The sequence below is a fragment of the Sorghum bicolor genome, chromosome 10 (genome assembly GCF_000003195.3).
Source record: "Sorghum bicolor cultivar BTx623 chromosome 10, Sorghum_bicolor_NCBIv3, whole genome shotgun sequence".
Taxonomy (NCBI): domain Eukaryota; kingdom Viridiplantae; phylum Streptophyta; class Magnoliopsida; order Poales; family Poaceae; genus Sorghum; species Sorghum bicolor.
Genome location: NC_012879.2, coordinates 59,040,780 through 59,060,794, shown reverse-complemented (window position 1 = coordinate 59,060,794; position 20,015 = coordinate 59,040,780). Strand labels below are relative to the sequence as shown.

At 47.7% G+C, this 20,015-nt stretch overlaps 1 protein-coding gene across 1 annotated transcript; it reads left to right on the top strand.

Annotated features, from left to right (window-relative positions):
* LOC8065566 (UDP-sugar pyrophosphorylase) lies at nt 801-18,461 on the top strand. The gene is made up of 17 exons (XM_021449324.1): nt 801-1,143; nt 2,218-2,322; nt 2,565-2,681; nt 7,841-7,981; nt 8,662-8,761; nt 14,150-14,277; nt 14,393-14,464; nt 14,593-14,657; nt 14,775-14,835; nt 15,112-15,229; nt 15,542-15,666; nt 16,000-16,076; nt 16,226-16,331; nt 16,970-17,029; nt 17,389-17,469; nt 17,571-17,810; nt 17,950-18,461. Exons 1-17 carry the CDS (start codon nt 1,033-1,035, stop codon nt 18,115-18,117), a joined length of 1,875 nt encoding a protein of 624 aa, XP_021304999.1. The 5' UTR covers nt 801-1,032; the 3' UTR covers nt 18,118-18,461.

The following is a 20,015-nucleotide window of genomic DNA, read 5'->3' as shown; positions in this document are numbered from 1 at the left end:
GTGCTCCGAATAAAAGAAGGGAGTGGTATAAAAATAAAATAAAATAAAATAAAATAAAATAAAAGGCCACGAAATATATTCTTGGGCCCTTAGTCGGTGCTTGTGCTTGACACTTGATACGGCCTTTTGGCATATTCCGTGGCATGTACTAACATGGTAATCACATGTCTCTGTTTCGTTTATTCATTTCCTTTATTTTTTTATTAAAACATCTTTATTAAGCACATGTCTCTGTTTTCTTTTTTCATGATAGCCTCGGCGGAAGTCTTGGGCGGTTGGTTGCTGAGCTCCAAGGGTGGAGCAAAGAGCAAAGGTGCAATAGTGGAAATGTGGAACGGAAAAATAATGAAGAGGGATCACTTGCTCCTTATTAATCGGGGGGGGGGGCTATAGTGCTCTTTATATATACAATAGATAGATGGACCAAGATAACCTCATACTATCTTATGGACGTTCATTTGGTAGTAATTTTTTATTGAGCTGGTGGAGAAGCACAATAAAATCCCTGCTAAAAGGATGGATGTTTCCTTCTCATATTTTTTTTGCCCACACAAAACTTTTTAATTTTGTATTTTGGGCTTAATTTCGACGCGGCCCATGACGTGAGAGACGAGCCGGGCCTGTACGCCTGCAGGCTCCTCGCGATCGGGCCTTGTCCCCGAGCCCCAAGTCAGCGATAAATGCTAGCGGTTGCCATCGTTACCCCACCGCCCATGCGCCCACGGACCCACAGGCCCACAGCTATGACCAATCCTACCCGTGTCTCTTGTAGCCGCAGCCGCGGCCGCGATCCTTCCAAAACCAAAGCCTTCGAAGCCGACGAACCGCAGCGCAGAGGAGAGAGAGAGAGAGAGAAGAGAGAGAGAGAGCCAGCGACGAAACGGTTTGCCACTGCACGCCCCGTGAAGCGTGCCCACCTCCGCCTCCGCCTCCGCCTCCGCGGAAGGACGACGACGCAGTCACGCAACTGACAGTCACCGACGCGACGCGGGTCGTCTCCTCCGCCCTCCAGTCCAGCCTTCCTCGCCCACGATGGCTTCGGGCGCCGACGCCGCGGCGGCGCTGGGGATCTCCGGCGACGGCGAGTGGGCGGCGGCGTGCCCGCCGCTGCGGCGGAACCTACAGCTGCTCGCGCCCGACGAGGTGAGCGCCGCCTGCTACTAGTCTGTTATACATACTTATGGACTCAAGGAGAGGTCGCGCCGTCGTACTGGCCGTTCTGTTGTCCACTGCTTGCCCCCCGTGCTAGATGCGGCTCTCCAACCTCGAACCGCGCCGATCTCACGCCTCATTCCACTCGCTGGGGATTCTCGAATTCTCTCGCTTCGTCGGCCGTGATGCGATGCTCCGCCGCCGGGTTGTGCGGAGGCTCTGCCGTTCGATTTGACTTAGCAGTACTTGGGTAGTTACGTTCGCATCCCGCGTAGGTGATTATTACTGATTAGACTGGAGGAGTTTAGGTGTAGCGCCTGATGATTGAATGGCTGGACAGTACGGCCAACTGCCTCGACTGCCATTCTTTGGAATCCCCTCACGTGGCGACGGTGCCCGGCCGCAGCCGGTGGGGGCGAAGTGGACCCGCATCCACCGCTACATTTAGGACTTCCTCCTTCCTGACACAACAATTCTTAGAAGAAATGGAGTTTAATTCTGTGATTTTAATGATGGTGACTGCTGGTTCCTAAAATAGTGCTAGCGTCGTACTAGTGTGTTTAAGTTTAACCACCCTCTGCTCCTGCCACAGGTCCACAGTGGGACTAGGGATCATGGTGCTCATACTCATTTGGATACTGTAAAAATCATATACTTGTGCTCGAGCATTAATTTCCTGTGTAGAAATGTTATTACGAGTATGAACATTTTGGTACATCTGTACATTCCTCTTTTCTCAGTTGTGAACAGTGTTCTTTGTTAGTATAATAAGCAGTGTGGTCCTTTGGGTAAACAATTTAAGTTCTACTGCACTTTTTCACATGTTCAGAAAGGTGGTCCTCAACTGATTTACGTCTAACTTGGCCCCCCATCACGAATCACGAAAGTACCTATTGGCCCTGGGTTTGGCTGAATGATTGCTCACCATTATTTCAGAACAAAGTGTATCTATATGTATTAGTCGCTGTGTTGTGGCAGACAGTGTTAAGTTTATTCAATTGATGGATTAAAACACCTGTTTCTGTTTTCTCCTGCTACAATGCTCTTATTGCCTGGTGATTCTAGGTTGAGCTAGCAAAAATGCTGTTGAATGAGGGCCAGATTCACCTGTTTGAACACTGGCCTGAACCAGGCGTCGATGATGACAAGAAAAGAGGCTTCTTTGATCAGGTGTGTATTCAAACTCAGAACATATAGTGCGATGTAGTTTCATAGAAGTATATATTTTCTATTTTGTACAAATATTTTGCAACAAAAAGTATTAGTAGAACTATGTTTTGAAGGCTGTGCCAATGTCCAAGACATATCTGACTGGAGTTGCATTATAATCTATGCAAGGAAGTCATAAGCACAAATGTATAGAGTTTTTTTTTTCCTTTTATTCTAATTTTGTCAATTTGTCATTATCTTAGGTTCGCCGACTTAATTCAAGCTATCCTGGAGGTCTGCTATCTTACATCCAGAATGCCAAAAAACTTCTTGCAGATTCAAAGGCAGGCAAAAATCCATATGATGGTTTCACCCCTTCTGTAAGTCTTTTTTATATATCTATCCTTTAGATGGGAATTGTTCTATGAATAGTTTAATACACCACAACCTGAAAAAAAAATCTCGAGATAAACTGATACTTTAAAATGGATGTTCTTTATGATAGTTTGGGTAATTCTGTACTTTCTTTACTTCTCCACTTCTCTTGATGACACAGCTGTTACTAACCTTGGGATGTGAGAGCATAACTATTCCAGAGGTAGAGCTCTAATTATATAGAGGCTAGAGAGCCTATATTTAGAGTACTGGAGCTCCAGGAGACTGGGCCATAAAGGCCTAATATAGAAGTCTTCATATCTTTAACACCCCCCTTCAAACTCAAGGTGGAAGCGGAGGATTGGAAGCATTGAGTTTGAGTAAGTGAAGCCGATGCTGCTCTCGAGTTTGTGGTTTAGTGAAGAAGTCAGCCAATTGCAACTCTGATGGCACATACTTGAGAGCTATAGTTTTCTGATTACAGTGAGACCGAGTAAAGAAAGCATCTACACCGATATGCTTTGTAAGTTCATGCTTCACAGGATCATGAGCAATCTGTGTGGCTCCAGTGCTATCACACAGAGGGGTGTGGCGACATCACAAGAAATCCCAAAATCAGCCAACAACCATCGAAGCCATATAATTTCTGCAGTAGTAGTGGCAAGAGCTCGAAGCTCGGCTTCTGCACTAGAACGAGACACTGCAGCCTGTTTCTTGGACTTCCAAGCAATAGGGGAAGAACCAAGAAGAATACAATACCCTGTTATGGACTGACGATCTGTCGGGTCACTCGCCCAGGTGGAGTCTGAGTAAGCATGAAGCTGAAGCGGACTATTATGCGAATAGAATAAACTTTGAGATGATGTCCCCCGTAAGTAGCGTAGAACACGAAGTAAATGTCCAAAATGAACAGAAGTTGGGGCACAAACAAACTGGCTCAAAACATGAACTGCATGTGCAATATCGGGCCTGGTGACAGTGAGGTAAACAAGGCTGCCAACAATATGTCGATATCGAGAGGGATCCTTAAGAGGTACTCCATCAGTGGGACGAAGCTGCAAGTGAAGATCCATGGGTGTGGCAGCAGTTCGATTATCAGTGATGCCTGAACGAGCGATGAGGCTGTGTATGTACTTAGACTGAGAAATATAGTATCCCTCACTAGATTGCTTGACCTCAATGCCTAAGAAATAACTGAGAGGACCCCAAATCAGACATCTGAAATTCAGCACTGAGTTGTTGCTTCACATGAGAAATGTGATCCTTATCATCACCCGTAATCAGCATATCATCAACATATAGGAGAAGCAAGGTACGACCACGCGGTGACAAATGTACAAATAAGGCCGGATCATGATCACTAGGTGAAAAGCCAGCAGCCCGTATCACAGACACAAAACGCTCATGCCAAGCACGAGGAGCCTGTTTAAGGCCATATAGAGCACGACGAAGACGACAGACATATCCGGGAGGAGCAACAACACCGGAGGGTGGTTGCATATATACTTCTTCAGTCAAATCACCATTAAGAAAAGCATTCTTAACATCCATTTGAGAGATGGACCAAGAGGAAGAAGCAGCCACTGCAAGTAAAGTGCGAACCGTTGTCATATGAGCAACAGGTGCAAATGTCTCATCATAATCTATACCTTGGGTCTGCTGAAAACCTCTAGCAACAAGACGAGCTTTATATCTCTCTATAGAGCCATCTGACTTGGTCTTAACCTTGTATACCCATTTAGATGTGATAGGCACAGCATGAGACGGTAATGGAACAAGATCCCATGTTCCTTGACGATCAAGGGCAGCAAGCTCCTCAGACATAGCCAACTGCCATTCTGGAATACCACATGCTTCTTGATAAGTGGATGGCTCAACAACAGTAGCATTCACCTGAGGAAAACCATACTTTTCTTCAGGATGGATAGTGCTGCGATCACGAAGATTATATCGCGGACCAACCTGTAACTCATTAGAAATAATAGGTGACTCATCATTAGTATTATTCGAATCATCAACAGGGAGGTCATCAGGACCGGCCAAAGTGGGAGAAGTAGGTGGAAGAGTATTTGGGTCTTTTGGACGACGGCGGAAGACTTGTGTGATAGGTGGTTTGGAAAAAGAATGAGATGGTGGAGGCGGCGGAGTAGGAATGGGTGTAACAGTAGGAGAAGGCGTGGGGATGTTATCATCTATAGAAATAGGAGGAAGACCCAAAAAGGATGTGGACTCTGTAGGTGAATATGATGGTTGAGTAGAGGGGTTGTAAAAGAAAGGACGATCCTCAACAAAGGTCACATCACGAGATATACGTATGCGACGAGAAGATGGATCATAACACCGATAACCTTTATGCTCAAGACTATACCCCAGAAAAACACACTCAACAGACTGTGCAGTCAACTTAGTACGCTCACGAGGTGCAAGTAAAACATAGCATGTGCACCCAAAAACTCGAAGATGATCATAGCGGGGAGGTGTACCAAAAAGTACCTCACCAGGACATTTGCCACACAGTTTGGAAGATGGTTGTCTATTGATGAGATAGACTGCAGTAGAAACAGCTTCACCCCAAAAATGAGAAGGAACAAAGGATGAAATCAATAGTGTGCGAGCTGTCTCTATAAGATGACGGTGTTTACGTTCAGCAACACCGTTCTGAGCATGAGCGCCAGGACAAGAAAGCTGAGGAAGAGTACCTTCAGAAGACAAAAACTGGCGAAAAGCATCAGATAAATACTCACCACCAGAGTCTGAACGAAAAACTTTTATAGGAGTAGAAAATTGTGTGTGAACCATGCGAACAAAAGATTGGTAAATGGAACACAACTGGGAACGATGTTTCATAAAGTAGACCCACGTATAACGAGAATGATCATCAATAAAAATAACATAATATTTATGACCACCTTTTGAAGCAAAAGGTGCAGGACCCCATACATCAGAATGAATAAGATCAAAAGGTCTAGCAGAAGAAGAAGCACTAGATAAATATGGAAGTTGTATTTGTTTTCCAAGTTTACATCCCTTATAGTGAAAGCTAGACTCAATAGATGTAGGACCTAAACACCCTTGATTTATTAATGAAGACAAACGTGATCCACAGAGATGACCAAGACGATGATGCCATTTAGCGAAGGAAGATAGGCGCAAGGTGTCCAAAACGTAGAGGCTAGAAGCACCTTTACGGCGATGGCCAGTCCCAATCACTTGTCCGCTGCGACGGTCCTGAATAAAACAAGATGAGTCATCAAAACCAACAAAACAATTTTGGTCGGTAACCTGACCAACCGAAAGGAGATTCATAGACAATTGTGGCACATAAGAAACATTGGGTACAGCAAAATGAGTATTGCAAAGTGACCCTTTGTGAGTGATAGGACAAGATGTACCATCAGCTGTCTGAACACAAGCACCATCTGTGACGGGTTTGCAAGAAACCAAGCTAGAAGAATCAGATGTCACATGAAAAGATGCACCTGAATCAAGCACCCAAGACGACGAAGGAGCTGTAGTAGATGATGTAGCAGCAACAGAAACTGATCCAACAGATCCTGAACCTCCTGAACCTCGAGGAGTGGAAGAGGTACCACGACCACGAGCAGCACGGCGGGCACGAAATTCAGCCAATTTCTCTGGATACTTAGCAAAACAAGCATCTGAACTATGAGTGTTCTTGCCACAATGCTGACAGGGTTCTCTGGTGGTACTGGTCTTCCTATGAGAAGTGGCCAAGACACTGTGAGGCTGAGACACAGAAGAGGACAGGGACTGTAGACGTGTCTCTTCAGCAAGTAATTCTGACAATGCTTGTGCCATAGTCAGAGTAGAAGTATGAAGCAGCCTTGTACGGATAGAATCGAACTCTGCCCTAAGTCCCATGACAAATCTGTAAGTGAGAAACTGCTCAATAAAAGAAAGTGTTGTACAAGTCTGACCAGCTGTACATTGAGGTACCATGGAGATCAAAGAACCCATCAACCGATCAAAGGCAGAATAATAGTCATCAATAGACATGTCCCTCTGTTCAATGACATGAAGTTGCTGCATAAGAGTGTGCTGAAGAGCACCACTAACATAGCGTCCCTTCAAATAAGACCACATGGGTTTAGCCTGTCTAAACTTACGCAGACTCATGATCATGGTGGGTTTAACGCTGTTAACCATAGCAGCCATGACTTTACCATCACTGATTTCCCAGCTTTTGACTGCAGCAGCATTACTACCATCAGACTTGAGAGTTGGTGGATCATCAGTTAAGTGAGAATGAAGACCAACACCTCTCAATGCAGTTTCAACACAAAAGGACCATTCCAAATAATTCGGACCATCAAGAGTAATATTGATGACAATTGCATTAATCTTCTCAGACTGAGACATTGTTGATGTTAAAAAGAAGAGTTACCACCAGCACAGAGGATTGATGAAGATTTGCAGTCCCGTAGCACCACAAGTATCCTCTGTTTCCTCTGTTTCCTGACAGAGGAGAATGACCAGCAGCAGAAGCAGGCAGACCCGAGCAGGAGCAGGAACAGAGGACCGGCGGCTGGGAACAGAGGACCGGCGGCTGGGAGTTGACTCCCGCGGAGGAAGAAGTGGCGCGTGATGTTCCGCGCGTGAAGACCCGCAGGCGCGCGTGTAGACCGATCGACGCGTGACGAACCGCCCGCGGGTGAAGTAGCGGACGGGAACGGCGCGGCGCGCGGTCGGTCGACGGGCCACACGCGGATGCGGAACGAGGACGATCCACTGGAATCCCGACGCGCGGATCACAGGCGGACGGCGGACGGAGAAGGGCGCGGTGATGGGCCGCACGGAGGGATGGTGCGGCGACGGGCCACGCGAAGATGAAGTGGCGACGGGCCACGGGATGAATGGGCGGCAACGGCCGCAACGAAGAACAGCGGAAGAATCCCAAGTAAGAAAAAAATGGATCGTGGGTGATTTAGAGGAGGCTAAACCTAACCCTAATCCATGGCTCTGGTACCATGTTACTAACCTTGGGATGTGAGAGCATAACTATTCCAGAGGTAGAGCTCTAATTATATAGAGGCTAGAGAGCCTATATTTAGAGTACTGGAGCTGACTGGGCCATAAAGCCCTAATATAGAAGTCTTCATATCTTTAACAACAGCTAATAAACTTTGCCCTACCTTACTTACAGGTGCCTTCAGGGGAGGTTTTGAACTTTGGTGATGACAATTTTGTTTCACTGGAAGCAGCTGGGATAAAAGAAGCCCGCAATGCTGCTTTTGTTCTTGTAGCCGGAGGGCTTGGTGAAAGGCTTGGTTACAAAGGAATTAAGGTATGTGCTGAACTGCTAATAGCTTAGTAGTATCTAAGCTTGTGTCATGAGGTAGTACAGTAGCTAGGCACACTTAACTGGAACTCAACTAGATGCTGTAGTTGCTGTACTGGTATGGTGTCTCGTAGCTCTGATTTTGCTAGTATTATTTGGTTATCTTTTTCTCTTAGGTCAAAGTTTTTCTCTTGCTGAATGCTGATATTGCATATCATCCTGCACAGAAAATAAAAACATCATTTGGGACTTGGTTGTAAAAAAGCTTAATGATTTGGGGGTGTTTGGTTTCCTCCGGTAAAGTCTGGTAAACTTTACTGCCCGTCACATCTAATGTTTGGACACATGCATGGAGTACTAAATATAGACTATTTACGAAACTAAAAACACAACTAGAGAGTAATTTGCGAGACGAATCTTTTAAGCCTAATTAGTCTATGATTGGACAATAATTTTCAAATAAGACGAAAATGCTACAGTACCTGTTAACTTTACCAACCCCAACCAAACACCCCCTTACAGGCGGTAAAGTAAATTATTTCCTAGTTTAAAGCACTAAATGTATGACTCTAAAACAGGGTTAATAGTATCTGAGCATCATTAGCTTGTGGCCTTGGAAGTTTTGAGATAATCCAACCATGTTTCTGTAATTTCTCACTGGTGATTTTGTTACTTCCTTTATTCAGGTAGCACTTCCCCGGGAAACAACTACTGGAAAATGTTTCCTTCAACATTATATAGAGTCTATCCTGGCTTTACAAGAGGCCAGCTGCAAAATGGTTGATGGTATGTACTCTTCGTATCTTAGTGGATTAGTAACTTAAAAATTGTCAAGGGCCTCAAACCCCTGGGTAGCAGGACCTCGGCTACGTAGTTCGTAGCCGCGATCCGTCTTCTCCGGCGAGGTTTACTCCTCCGCCGCAGGCTTACGATATTTAGAGAGAGAGATAGGTTTAGGGATAACTTTCTGCTTAATCCATCTGATTGTTCACCGAGTACAATATATTGGCCTCAGGCCCAACAAACCTCCTAAGATTAAGGTAAATAAAACAGCAACTAATCCTAAGAGATAACTCAGCCACGCTGGGCCTGATCCCCCTGGATCTGCGCGCGGTCACCGCGCTCTGCCGCACGCCGCACGTCCCTGGCGCGCCTGCGTCTTGCATACGCACGGCCCCACATGACATCTCTCCCCCCCTCGAGGGCCAGCTCGTCCTCGAGCTGGAAGGCAGGGTAGCGCTCGCGAAAGACGTCGATGTCCTCCCATGTCGCGGACGCTGCCGTCTCCCCCTTCCAGTGAACCAGCACCTGCTGTACACTGCGAGCAAGTCGAGAGCGCACCACCCGGTCCGGCTCAGGCTGAACAGCGCCGTGATGAGTGTCTGGCAGAGCAGGTGGAGCAGCGGGCACAGGGCCGACGAACTTCTTCAGCAGCCCGACGTGGAAAACATCGTGCAGCTTGGCTCGAGGTGGGAGCTCCAGACGAACAGCGACGGGGTTAATGACCTCGACGACGCGGTAGGGGCCGTAAAAGCGGGGCTTCAGCTTGCCCTTGCTGACCTGAGGCAGTGACGCTGGGGCGCGGTGGCGGAGACGAAGAAGCACCAGATCGCCCACCTCATAGGTGACAGGGCGGTGGAGCTTGTCGTAGTGCTTCTTGTGGACGGCCTGTGCTTGCTCGAGGCGATAGCGCACATCCGCCAGGAACTCCTCCCTGTCCGCCATGGTGCGTGCGACAGCCGCCACCCGTGTCTCACCCGGCTCGTAAGACCGAATGGTAGGGGGGTCGCGGTCGTAGACCACCCGAAACGGTGTGTCGCGCAGGGACGTCTGGTAGGCAGTGTTGTAGACATACTCGGCCCATGGTAACCAGCGAACCCACTGGCGAGGGCGGTCGCCGGTGAAGCAACGCAGATACATGACGATGACTCTGTTACCCGCTCCGGTCTGTCCGTCAGACTGTGGATGGAACGCAGTCGTCATGTGCAGCTTGGTGCCCATGAGCCGCATCAGCTCCCGCCAAAATGTCGACGTGAACACGACGTCCCGGTCAGACACCAAGGACTGCGGCACGCCATGAAGACGCACGATATCGGCAAAGAACGCCTGGGCCACCGATTCTGCAGTGTAGGGGTGAGCCAACGGGATAAAATGGCAATACTTGCTGAAACGATCGACCACCGTCAAAATCACTGATTTCCCCCCGACGCGAGGAAGAGCTTCCACGAAGTCCAAACCGAGGTCGCTCCAGACGCCTGACGGTACCGGCAGCGGCAGTAGCAGACCGGCCGGGTGTAGGTGTTCGGACTTGTACCGCTGGCACGTATCACATGCTCGCACGAAGTTCTGCACGACGCGGCGCATGTCGGGGAAGTGGAAGTCGCGGCGGAGCCGATGCAGCGTGCGCTGCACCCCTTCGTGGCCGTCCTCGTGTACGGCGGCGAGCACCTCCTGGAGCAACGGAGAGGTGGGCGGAATGTAGAGGCGGGCGCCGAAGGTCACCATGCCGTCGTGCAGCCCCCAGGGTGCGCCACGGGAGCCTGCCAGGACCGCGTCACGAATGGCGACGAGGGCGGGGTCCGTGGCCTGGGCCGCACGCAAGCGGGCAAGGTAGTCGAAGCGGGGGGCCGAGATCGCCAGCACCCCGCCTTCCTCCGTGTCGCGGCGCGAAAGTGCGTCTGCCACCACGTTGGAGGCGCCCTGCTTGTACTCAACGTGGAAATCGAACCCAAGCAGCTTCCCCACCCAGTGGTGTTGGGGGATGGTCGCCAGGCGCTGGTCGAGGAGATACTTCAGACTGAAGTGGTCAGTGCGTACCACGAACTGGCGCCCCCAGAGGTACGGTCTCCAATGGTGAATGGCGAGGACGAGGCCGATCAGCTCCCGCTCGTATGCGGCGAGGGCGCGGTGGCGAGGCGCCACTGGTCGGCTGAAGAAGGCCAGTGGGTGCTTGTCCTGCAGGAGCACCGCGCCGAACCCATATGTGGAGGCGTCACACTCGACGACGAAGGGCTGCGCGAAGTCCGGCAGAGCGAGAACGGGCGCGGACGTGACCGCGTGCTTGAGCGCCTGGAACGCAGGCGCGGCCTCCTCGGACCAGCTGAATCCGTCCTTCTTGGTGAGCGCCGTGAGGGGCGCGGCGATGGTGCCGTAGTCGTGGACGAATTTGCGGTAATAGCCCGCAAGGCCGAGGAAACCTCGCACGGCGCGCGCCGATCGCGGTTGCGGCCAGTCCAGGACCGCCTGTACCTTCGACGGGTCCATAGCAACGCCCGCGGCGCTGATGATGTGCCCCAAGTAGGCGATGGAGAGCACGCCGAACGCGCACTTGGAGCGCTTGACGAAGAGCCGATGTTGTCGCAGTACGAGGAGGACCGCTCGGAGGTGACGCAAGTGATCTGCCCACGTGGCGCTGTAGATGAGTATATCATCGAAAAATACAAGGACAAACCGGTGGAGGAAGACGCGCAGGATGTCGTTCATGAGCGCCTGGAATGTCGCGGGGGCGTTGCACAGTCCGAACGGCATCACCAGGAACTCGTAGAGGCCGTCGTGGGTGCGGAACGCAGTTTTGTCGATGTCGTCGGGGTGCATGCGGACTTGGTGGTAGCCCGAGCGAAGGTCTAGCTTGGTGAAGAATTTGGCGCAGTGCAGCTCGTCGAGCAGCTCATCGACCACCGGAATCGGGTACGCGTCCTTGACGGTGATGGCGTTGAGTGCTCTATAGTCGACGCAGAACCGCCACGACCCGTCGGCCTTCTTGACGAGGAGGACCGGGGACGAGAACGCCGACGTGCTGCGGCGGACGAGGCCTTGTTCCATCATGGCGGCGCACTGCCGCTCTAACTCGTCCTTGTGGGCTACCGGGTAGCGGTACGGACGAACGGCCACCGGTGCTGCCCCAGGAAGCAGGTGGATGGAGTGGGCGCGGCCGCGCTGGGGAGGCAGGCCAGAGGGTTCCGCGAACACATCGGCGAAGGAGGCGAGGACGTCGTCGAGCAGAGGGCGATCCCCAGGTGACGTAGCAGCCGTGGCGTCCGACGGGGTGGCACCCCCTGGTCTGGCCGGTCTGGCGGCCGTGATGCTCGCTGCTGCTGGTGCCGAACGCGACTCCACGCTGTGCCAGCAAATGTCCCGACCCTGCTGGTGGAACGCCATGGTCCCCGCAGCAAAGTCCCAGGCGATCCGCCCCAGGGTGGCCATCCACTGGGTGCCCAAGACCATGTCGTACCCCGCCAAGGGCATGACGTACAAGTCGACGTGGAACGCCATGCCCTCGATGGAGATGGCCGCCTGCCGGAGAACGCCGGGGCAGGGCACCCTCTCGCCATTTGCCACCGTGGCCGTAAGGCGAGGGCGCGGCTGGATGGGTAGCCCTATGCGTGACGCCGCCGCCTCGCCGATGAAGTTGTGGCTGGACCCGGTGTCGACGAGCGCGACGAGGGAGGCTGCACCCAGGGCCACGCGGAGCAGCAGCGTATTATTGCTGGGGACGCCAGCCACCGCGTGGAGGGAGAACACCGGGGCCTCGGCATCGGCTGGCTCCTCGCTGGGTGCGTCGTCGTCGTCCTCGATCAAGCTGTCCAGCAGGAACAAACGTTTGCAAACCTTATTGTGGCCCCGACTGTACTTTTCATCACAGTTAAAGCACAAGCCCAGGCGGCGGCGTTCATCCTGCTCGGTCTGATTGAGGCGCTTCACGGGACGGCCTTCGACGGTGACATTGAGCGCCGGTGCTTTGGGAGTAGGAAGGGCGAGGCGCGGTGCTGGTGCCGGGAGGAGACCGCGAACCGCTGGTCGGGGGGCGCCGCCGTGTACTGCTCCATGAGTTCCATCTGTCGTGCCAGACTCATGGCTGCCGCCAAGGACTGGGAGTTGTGGACCTGCACCGCGAGGCTGAGCGGCGGTAGCAGCCCCCCAGTGAACAGCTGCACGCGTTGCAGTTCATCCAGGGTGCCGGCGCGGGGTAGAAGCGCCTGAAACCGGCCCTAGTATTCAGCGACGGTGCTCGTGCGGCGGCAGTCGGTGAGCTCGAAGAGGGGGGCAGACCGCAGGGGTGGCCCGAACCGCAGATTGAGGAGCTCGGAGAAGCGGCGCCAGGATGGTGTGCCCTCATCCGTCTGCACCTGCATGTACCAAAGTTGCGCCTCGTCGTCAAGGTTGTACGAGGCCATCCACACCTTCTCCTCCATGATCCTCTGCTGGTGGAAGTACGACTCGCAACGATTGAGGAAGATGAGGGGGTCCTTGGTGCCATCATACTTGGGGAAGTCCATCTTCTAGAACCTCGGCGGGCGGTCATTGTGATGCTCGTACGGGAACTGCTTGGAGTCGGAGTGCGAGGAGCGGTCGGCCGTGATGGCGGCTATGGCCTGGGCGTTGGCCGCGACAGTGGTCTGCAACTCGCGGATGGCGTCGGTGAGCTTCTTGATCGGATCAGAGTCGGCGTCACCCATGGCAGGGGCGGATGCGGAGGTAGATGCAGCGGCTGATGGTGGAGTTCCGGGGATGGCTGGCGGCGACGATGGTGGGCGGGCGGTGGAGGAGGTAGAGGAAGACCGGGATGGCGAGGAACGCCTGGATCGTGATACCAGGTTGTCAAGGGCCTCAAACCCCTGGGTAGCAGGACCTCGGCTACGTAGTTCGTAGCCGCGATCCGTCTTCTCCGGCGAGGTTTACTCCTCCGCCGCAGGCTTACGATATTTAGAGAGAGAGATAGGTTTAGGGATAACTTTCTGCTTAATCCATCTGATTGTTCACCGAGTACAATATATTGGCCTCAGGCCCAACAAACCTCCTAAGATTAAGGTAAATAAAACAGCAACTAATCCTAAGAGATAACTCAGCCACGCTGGGCCTGATCCCCCTGGATCTGCGCGTGGTCACCGCGCTCTGCCGCGCGCCGCACGTCCCTGGCGCGCCTGCGTCTTGCATACGCACAGCCCCACATGACAAAAATACTCTCTATGGAGCCTACCATTGTTTTAGTTCTTAAAAATGAATTTCGATCTTTACAATCAGATCTTGATTTCATTTTATTTTACTTTATGTCCCTTCGGTATCTGACAATTGCTTGATTAGTTGTCAGTTTCATTCTTTACACATAATACATGCTGGACCTTAGATGTTCAGGCGTTGCTTTATTCTGATTGATGATATTCATCTGCCATGCAGATGGGTGCCAAACAAAGATTCCATTTGTCATTATGACTTCTGATGATACAAATGCACTAACTATCAAGCTTTTGGAGTCAAACTCTTACTTTGGAATGGAACCATCTCAAGTGAAATTACTAAAGCAGGTTCCTCTGTTGCTTTGTTCTTTTCATGTGCTAGTTAGGAGAAAGAAATGTTTTTATATATGCAAAGCACAGCAGTTACCTTTGGTGTTGACTGTACATTCTCTTCCATTTTCAGGAAAAAGTAGCATGTCTAGCTGACAATGATGCAAGGCTTGCATTAGACCCAAGTGACAAGTACAAAATTCAGGTTGGAACTTTCCATTCATTCAAGGATCAGTAACATTGGATGTTAATATAGCACCATGCCACCATATCGTTTCCACACACTCTGAGTTTCTGTCCACCTTTCTTACTACCAGTTTTGTGACTTGGCAGACAAAGCCACATGGGCATGGAGATGTTCATTCTCTTCTTTATTCAAGTGGCTTGCTTGAGCAGTGGTATGTTCATTGATTCAAAAATTCACCACTGGGGTTGGTTTCTTCCATTTGAAGAAAATTAGCAGCTATACATCATGAAGTAATTTAATGAAACTATACTGTGTATTCTTTTGTTAGGAAGAGTGAAGGGCGGAAGTGGGTTCTCTTCTTCCAGGATACAAATGGATTGCTTTTCAATGTTTGTACACTGGCTTCCCTACTGTGTTATAATTTTACTGTTAAAAGATGGTGTCTTTTTAACCATTCTTGAAAATGTACCAGGAGGTACCAAAATTATAACATGAAATCTGGTGCCTAGGGTAAGTTGTAGTGGGTACCAAAATGGGTACCTCCCTAGTCGTAAATTGTGCTGGTATCTTTCTAAGGGCCCTTATATATTTGTAGCGAACTGCTTCCTTGAGCTTGGGACCTTTGGTTACAGAGAACCAACTTGACTTTCTTGATTATTTTGTAGGCAATACCATCGGCATTAGGTGTCAGTGCCACCAAGGGTTACAATGTAAATTCTCTTGCGGTTCCTAGGAAGGCTAAGGAAGCAATTGGAGGAATTACCAAACTTACTCATGTTGATGGTAGGTTTTACTATCATTTATCCCATTTGCTATGAGTTTTTCATGACTATCAAGTTTTAAACAAAAAAAATGAGATCATTGTGATATTTTTAGCAAAAAATTATTCAATCAAGGCTTCAATCTCTTTGTGGGTATGTATTATGAAAATCAAGAAAACTATCCTTATATGCATTTCTCGACTGTTCCATACTGGTATTCTAATCAGTTAGTCCGTCTAATTGAACAATGCACAAAATAATGCATTTCACTTCTTTTAACCACTGACGGTAGGGCTGTTTTGTCAAATTTGTCATAACTCCATTTTGTGCACAGGTAGAACAATGGTCATCAATGTAGAGTACAATCAGCTTGATCCACTCCTTCGTGCAACTGGACATCCTGATGGAGATGCAAATTGTGAGACAGGCTATTCTCCATATCCTGGAAATATAAACCAGGTAAACTATATGTTCCAAAGGAAGAATTTACCACATGTTAAGAGATCCGCGGACTCTTGGTTCGCCAACATGTCTTATTAATTTTGCCCTTCGGACGAGGGTGAACCATCTATTAATGATTGTCCTGCTCTTATGATCTGGAGGTGTTGGTAACACCAATATGAGTTTTGTGGATGTTGTTACCTTCAATGTTACATTATATGTGTTATAAACTTTCATGTTCATTTTGTCCATTGCTTTTAAAACTGGGCAGAACTCTGTCAATTTTGTTATATGATGTTACATTGAAGCTGCATATTTTGTTGTACTAAGAAAAGCACTAAGCTTTTGTAGTTGATACTGGAGCTTGGACCGTACATTGAGGAGCTGAAGAAAACACATGGTGCCATTTCTGAATTTGTAAATCCCAAGTAATTTTTTCTAACCACTATGTTAAGTACTTCTATTTATAGTGATTGATATTATGATATTAGTTTTTTGTTTATCTTTTGCGCACAACTTACATTAAGTTATGTCCTTTGTTTAACCCCAGCCTCTGATCATTTTTTTTTCAATTTAGGTATACTGATTCGACCAAGACAGCATTTAAATCCTCCACTCGTCTAGAGTGCATGATGCAAGACTATCCAAAGACGTTGCCTCCCTCAGCAAAAGTTGGATTCACGGTAAGAGGCAGTTGATCATCCATTTAATCTTAAACATGCATCAGATAACCCACTTTATCAGTTGTACCATTTGGATCAGTACCCTGAAAGAGTGCCCTATTTTCCTGCTTTCAGTTTTCTTCTACTCAATAGCCTGTGGGTCTCCCAATCTTGGTATTTTACCAATATGTTATCTTGTCTATGAGGTAGCTATAAGACAGCATTAGGAAGTCTATAGATTCTTTGCAGTGCCTACACTCCAATTTATAATTAATGGGCACTATCAGGAAATGAGAACTTGTATTGAAGAGTGGTTATCCACTTATCCTCACATGATATACTTTCTTAAAAAGGCAATCTGTTTTTAGTATTCTGTTAGGAATTCTAAGTGCTGCTCTGCCTTTTAGAGAAAAGGGGAAAACACCACAATCACAGGAGCTTGGGTGTAATAAAATGTTGCTCTTGCTTCTTTAGGCAGAACAGCGCTAGATTGAATACCGTACATGATGTTCAGTAGATGTGTTATTTCTTACTCATAAGACATTCATGTTATTAACTATTATATTTAGATTTTTTTGCTGCAAATAATTTTTCATGATTCATCCCGTAATTATTGTATTCTTATCATGCCTTGATGGCTTGGTTTACTTAAATGCTAGGTGATGGATACATGGCTTGCTTATGCTCCTGTGAAGAATAATCCTGAAGACGCAGCTAAAGTATGGTTCCAAGTTCCAACTCACTTCAAGATGATTTTCTTTTTTTACTTAGTTAGATTTTACCATTGATTGTGAAGCACTTTTGCTAAAGGGAAACAATCTTAGTTGATAGGTCTGTTAATTGTTAGGTACTTAGGTTGGGCCTTTTCCTGTAGTAAAGGTTCGATTTTACTATAGTTCCTGCATTCACCTCTCTAACAACACTATCTATATTTGTTTGCGCAAGTAAAGGTTATGTTACAGAGATTATGCATCAGCCTTGGTCACGCTTCTGTTACTTTAAAGCACCTGGCTTTTTTCATAGTTTTGCTTGAATGCGGTGTTTATATAATCATAAGATTTGATATGCCTTCTTGCAGGTTCCAAAGGGCAATCCTTATCATAGTGCAACCTCGGGAGAGATGGCAATTTACAGGGCAAACAGCCTTATTTTGAGAAAGGTGATTCCACTAGCATATTACTTTGGTGAGAGGCACGCTGACCAAGTTCTCAATTTTTTTGTGTTCCAGCTCAACATACTCCTTTCCCTCCCTCTTTCCAGGCTGGTGCACAGATAGCTGACCCTGTTGTTGATACCTTCAACGGACAAGAGGTAGAGGTTTGGCCACGCATAACCTGGAGTCCACGTTGGGGTCTCAACTTCAAGAGTGTCAAGGAGAAAGTGCATGACAACTCTTCAGTTTCTCAGAGGTCAGCTTTGGTCATCAATGGTCAGAACGTCTTCCTTGAAGGCCTCTCGTTGGACGGCACTCTCATTGTCAATGCTATCGATGAAGCAGAGGTAATACATAATTTTAAGCAACATTTACCCAGAGTCTTGGCATATACAGATACCTCAGTAGTTTGGTTATGTACCTTAGCAAAGAAATATTTTGTTCATACTCCGGCGGTTCATACCATGCATTCATCTCTGTTTGCAGGTTAAACTTACCAGTCATGTACAAAATAAAGGCTGGATTATCCAGCACGTCGACTACAAGGACACCTCGGAGAAGGAAGAGATAAGGATCCGTGGATTTAAGTTGGAGAAGATTGAGCAGCTAGAGGTGAACTACACGGAACCAGGAAAGCATAGCTTGAGTGCATGAAACAAAGCATTCTTGATTTGCTTGATTGACCAGTAGCTTCCTACCAACTGGAAATAGTTCACATCTGGATTGCCTCCCAGATTCGGGGAGGCGCTGAAACTGTTATTCTCCTTCCCGAGTATAATAAGGAGCAAAGTGCTTCACCAATCACTCAACATTCTTTATGTATATCTGTACTTGTATAGTATTAGTACCCTCGTTCATAGCCAATCTTTTTTCTCCCCTTCTGTGTAATCAGAGTTGATTATTTATTTGGTGTCTGATGTTTATGTTACAATATTGAATTTTATAAAACTTGGCACTGAATCAAGCAAGTGTGGCAGTACGTGATTAGTGTTATACTACATATCGCATCCTTTTTCTTTGTCACATAAACCATGGAGTGCTGCAGCATTCGCAAATCTTGATTATTTCATGGGAAAAAGGAGAGCAACTGGCGAGCCTTCTGCACCTAATGGCTGTGTGCCTGTGTCGACAAGAGTCTTTGCGACCCTTTTAGCGATTACTTTTTCCTTTTAAAAAAATCACTTTTGCCGCTTTCAATGGCCGTTGAAAGGAATTGTGGTGAGTGGTGATAAGTGAGTGCAGACCGCTGAGGCGACTAACGAGATGCCGACGTGCCGTGAGCCCATGAACGAAAGCAACGAGAGGCTTATATGTATCTTATTATAAAAGTTGATAATTACTTATAAATTATTTAAAAAGTTGAGCTCTTATAGATGCCACTGCTACAAACTTTTTTACCATCTACATCACTTCCGTCAGATTTGACTCTAATGATGTTAAATTGCAGGTATGAAAAGTCAAAAATAAGAGTTAAATTGCAGAGTGTACCAGTAAGAAATAGAGCGTTTATTTGCTTGCTATTACAGCAATTATTGAAGACCAACAAGCAAGAGCAGACACGCCTGCCAAGCAAGTATTTAGATGCGGAAACTCTTTTACTGTGATAAGGAGACGTGGTGCATTGGCTCAAACACGGCACCACATGTAGCTTTAGGACCACGTACACTAAATACCAATTTCCTTATGGATAATTTTCAAGTGAAGGTACAATATGAACAGAGTTATCTGAATCTTTGTACGACTGGCACAAATGTTTGCAAAAAAGTTCATTCAGACGCACAAAAGGACAGAAATATCTATCTTCTCTGATATGATATATAACCAGAAATGCAGCTTCATGGAAAATAACATTTCCATACACATGATTCCTTCTTTATTCGTGCAAGGAACAAGCATCCAAAAAATACCCACGTTCACTACAGATTTTTCCAGTCACAGATCCAACAATGTTCCTCCTGAAGAACTAGATCCATATATTAAACGTGAACTACCACTGTATAAACAAAGCCATTTGCACCAAGCAACAAACAAAGCACTCCTATCCTTTTCACAATAAAGCACAGTTGCAAGTTACAGGATAATACTAGAAGCAAGGGTAAAAGATTACCTTTTTATATAGGACATGATCTCACACCTAACAGAGCAATGCCGGATTCATCTTTCTAGGATTTGGTACTATCCATCCATATGGGGGGTGGCCAGTTGGACCAAATCCGAGGAGAAACAATTTTCTCGCTGGTCAGATTATCCAAGTTAAAAACTCCCATACTACGTTTTTCATGCTTTGCAAAAGCCATACACTCATAATCATCAGTAAAGTAGATATAATTCCCCTTTAATTCTGGATATTCTTTGGCGCATAGACAGAGTGATTGGTTGAGCCCAAGAAACAGCACATTGTCACCCAAACTACCTTACTCGACCAACTTGTTTGCTGTCAAGTCCATACTTTGAACACAACCTTTTTCGTGAAGTGGCATAGAGTCTAACTCTGGTTCAGCACGATCTTCTGATACGCTCCACCACGGTTCTGCATCATAAGCTGATGTGAC

Excerpts from the sequence above, each read along its gene's own strand:
- LOC8065566 (XM_021449324.1), top strand. The coding sequence starts at position 1,033 with ATGGCTTCGGGCGCCGACGCCGCGGCGGCGCTGGGGATCTCCGGCGAC. Across the intron at positions 1,144-2,217 it reads AGCTGCTCGCGCCCGACGAG|GTTGAGCTAGCAAAAATGCT; the intron begins GTGAGCGCCGCC and ends TGGTGATTCTAG. Across the intron at positions 14,465-14,592 it reads GTGACAAGTACAAAATTCAG|ACAAAGCCACATGGGCATGG; the intron begins GTTGGAACTTTC and ends GTGACTTGGCAG.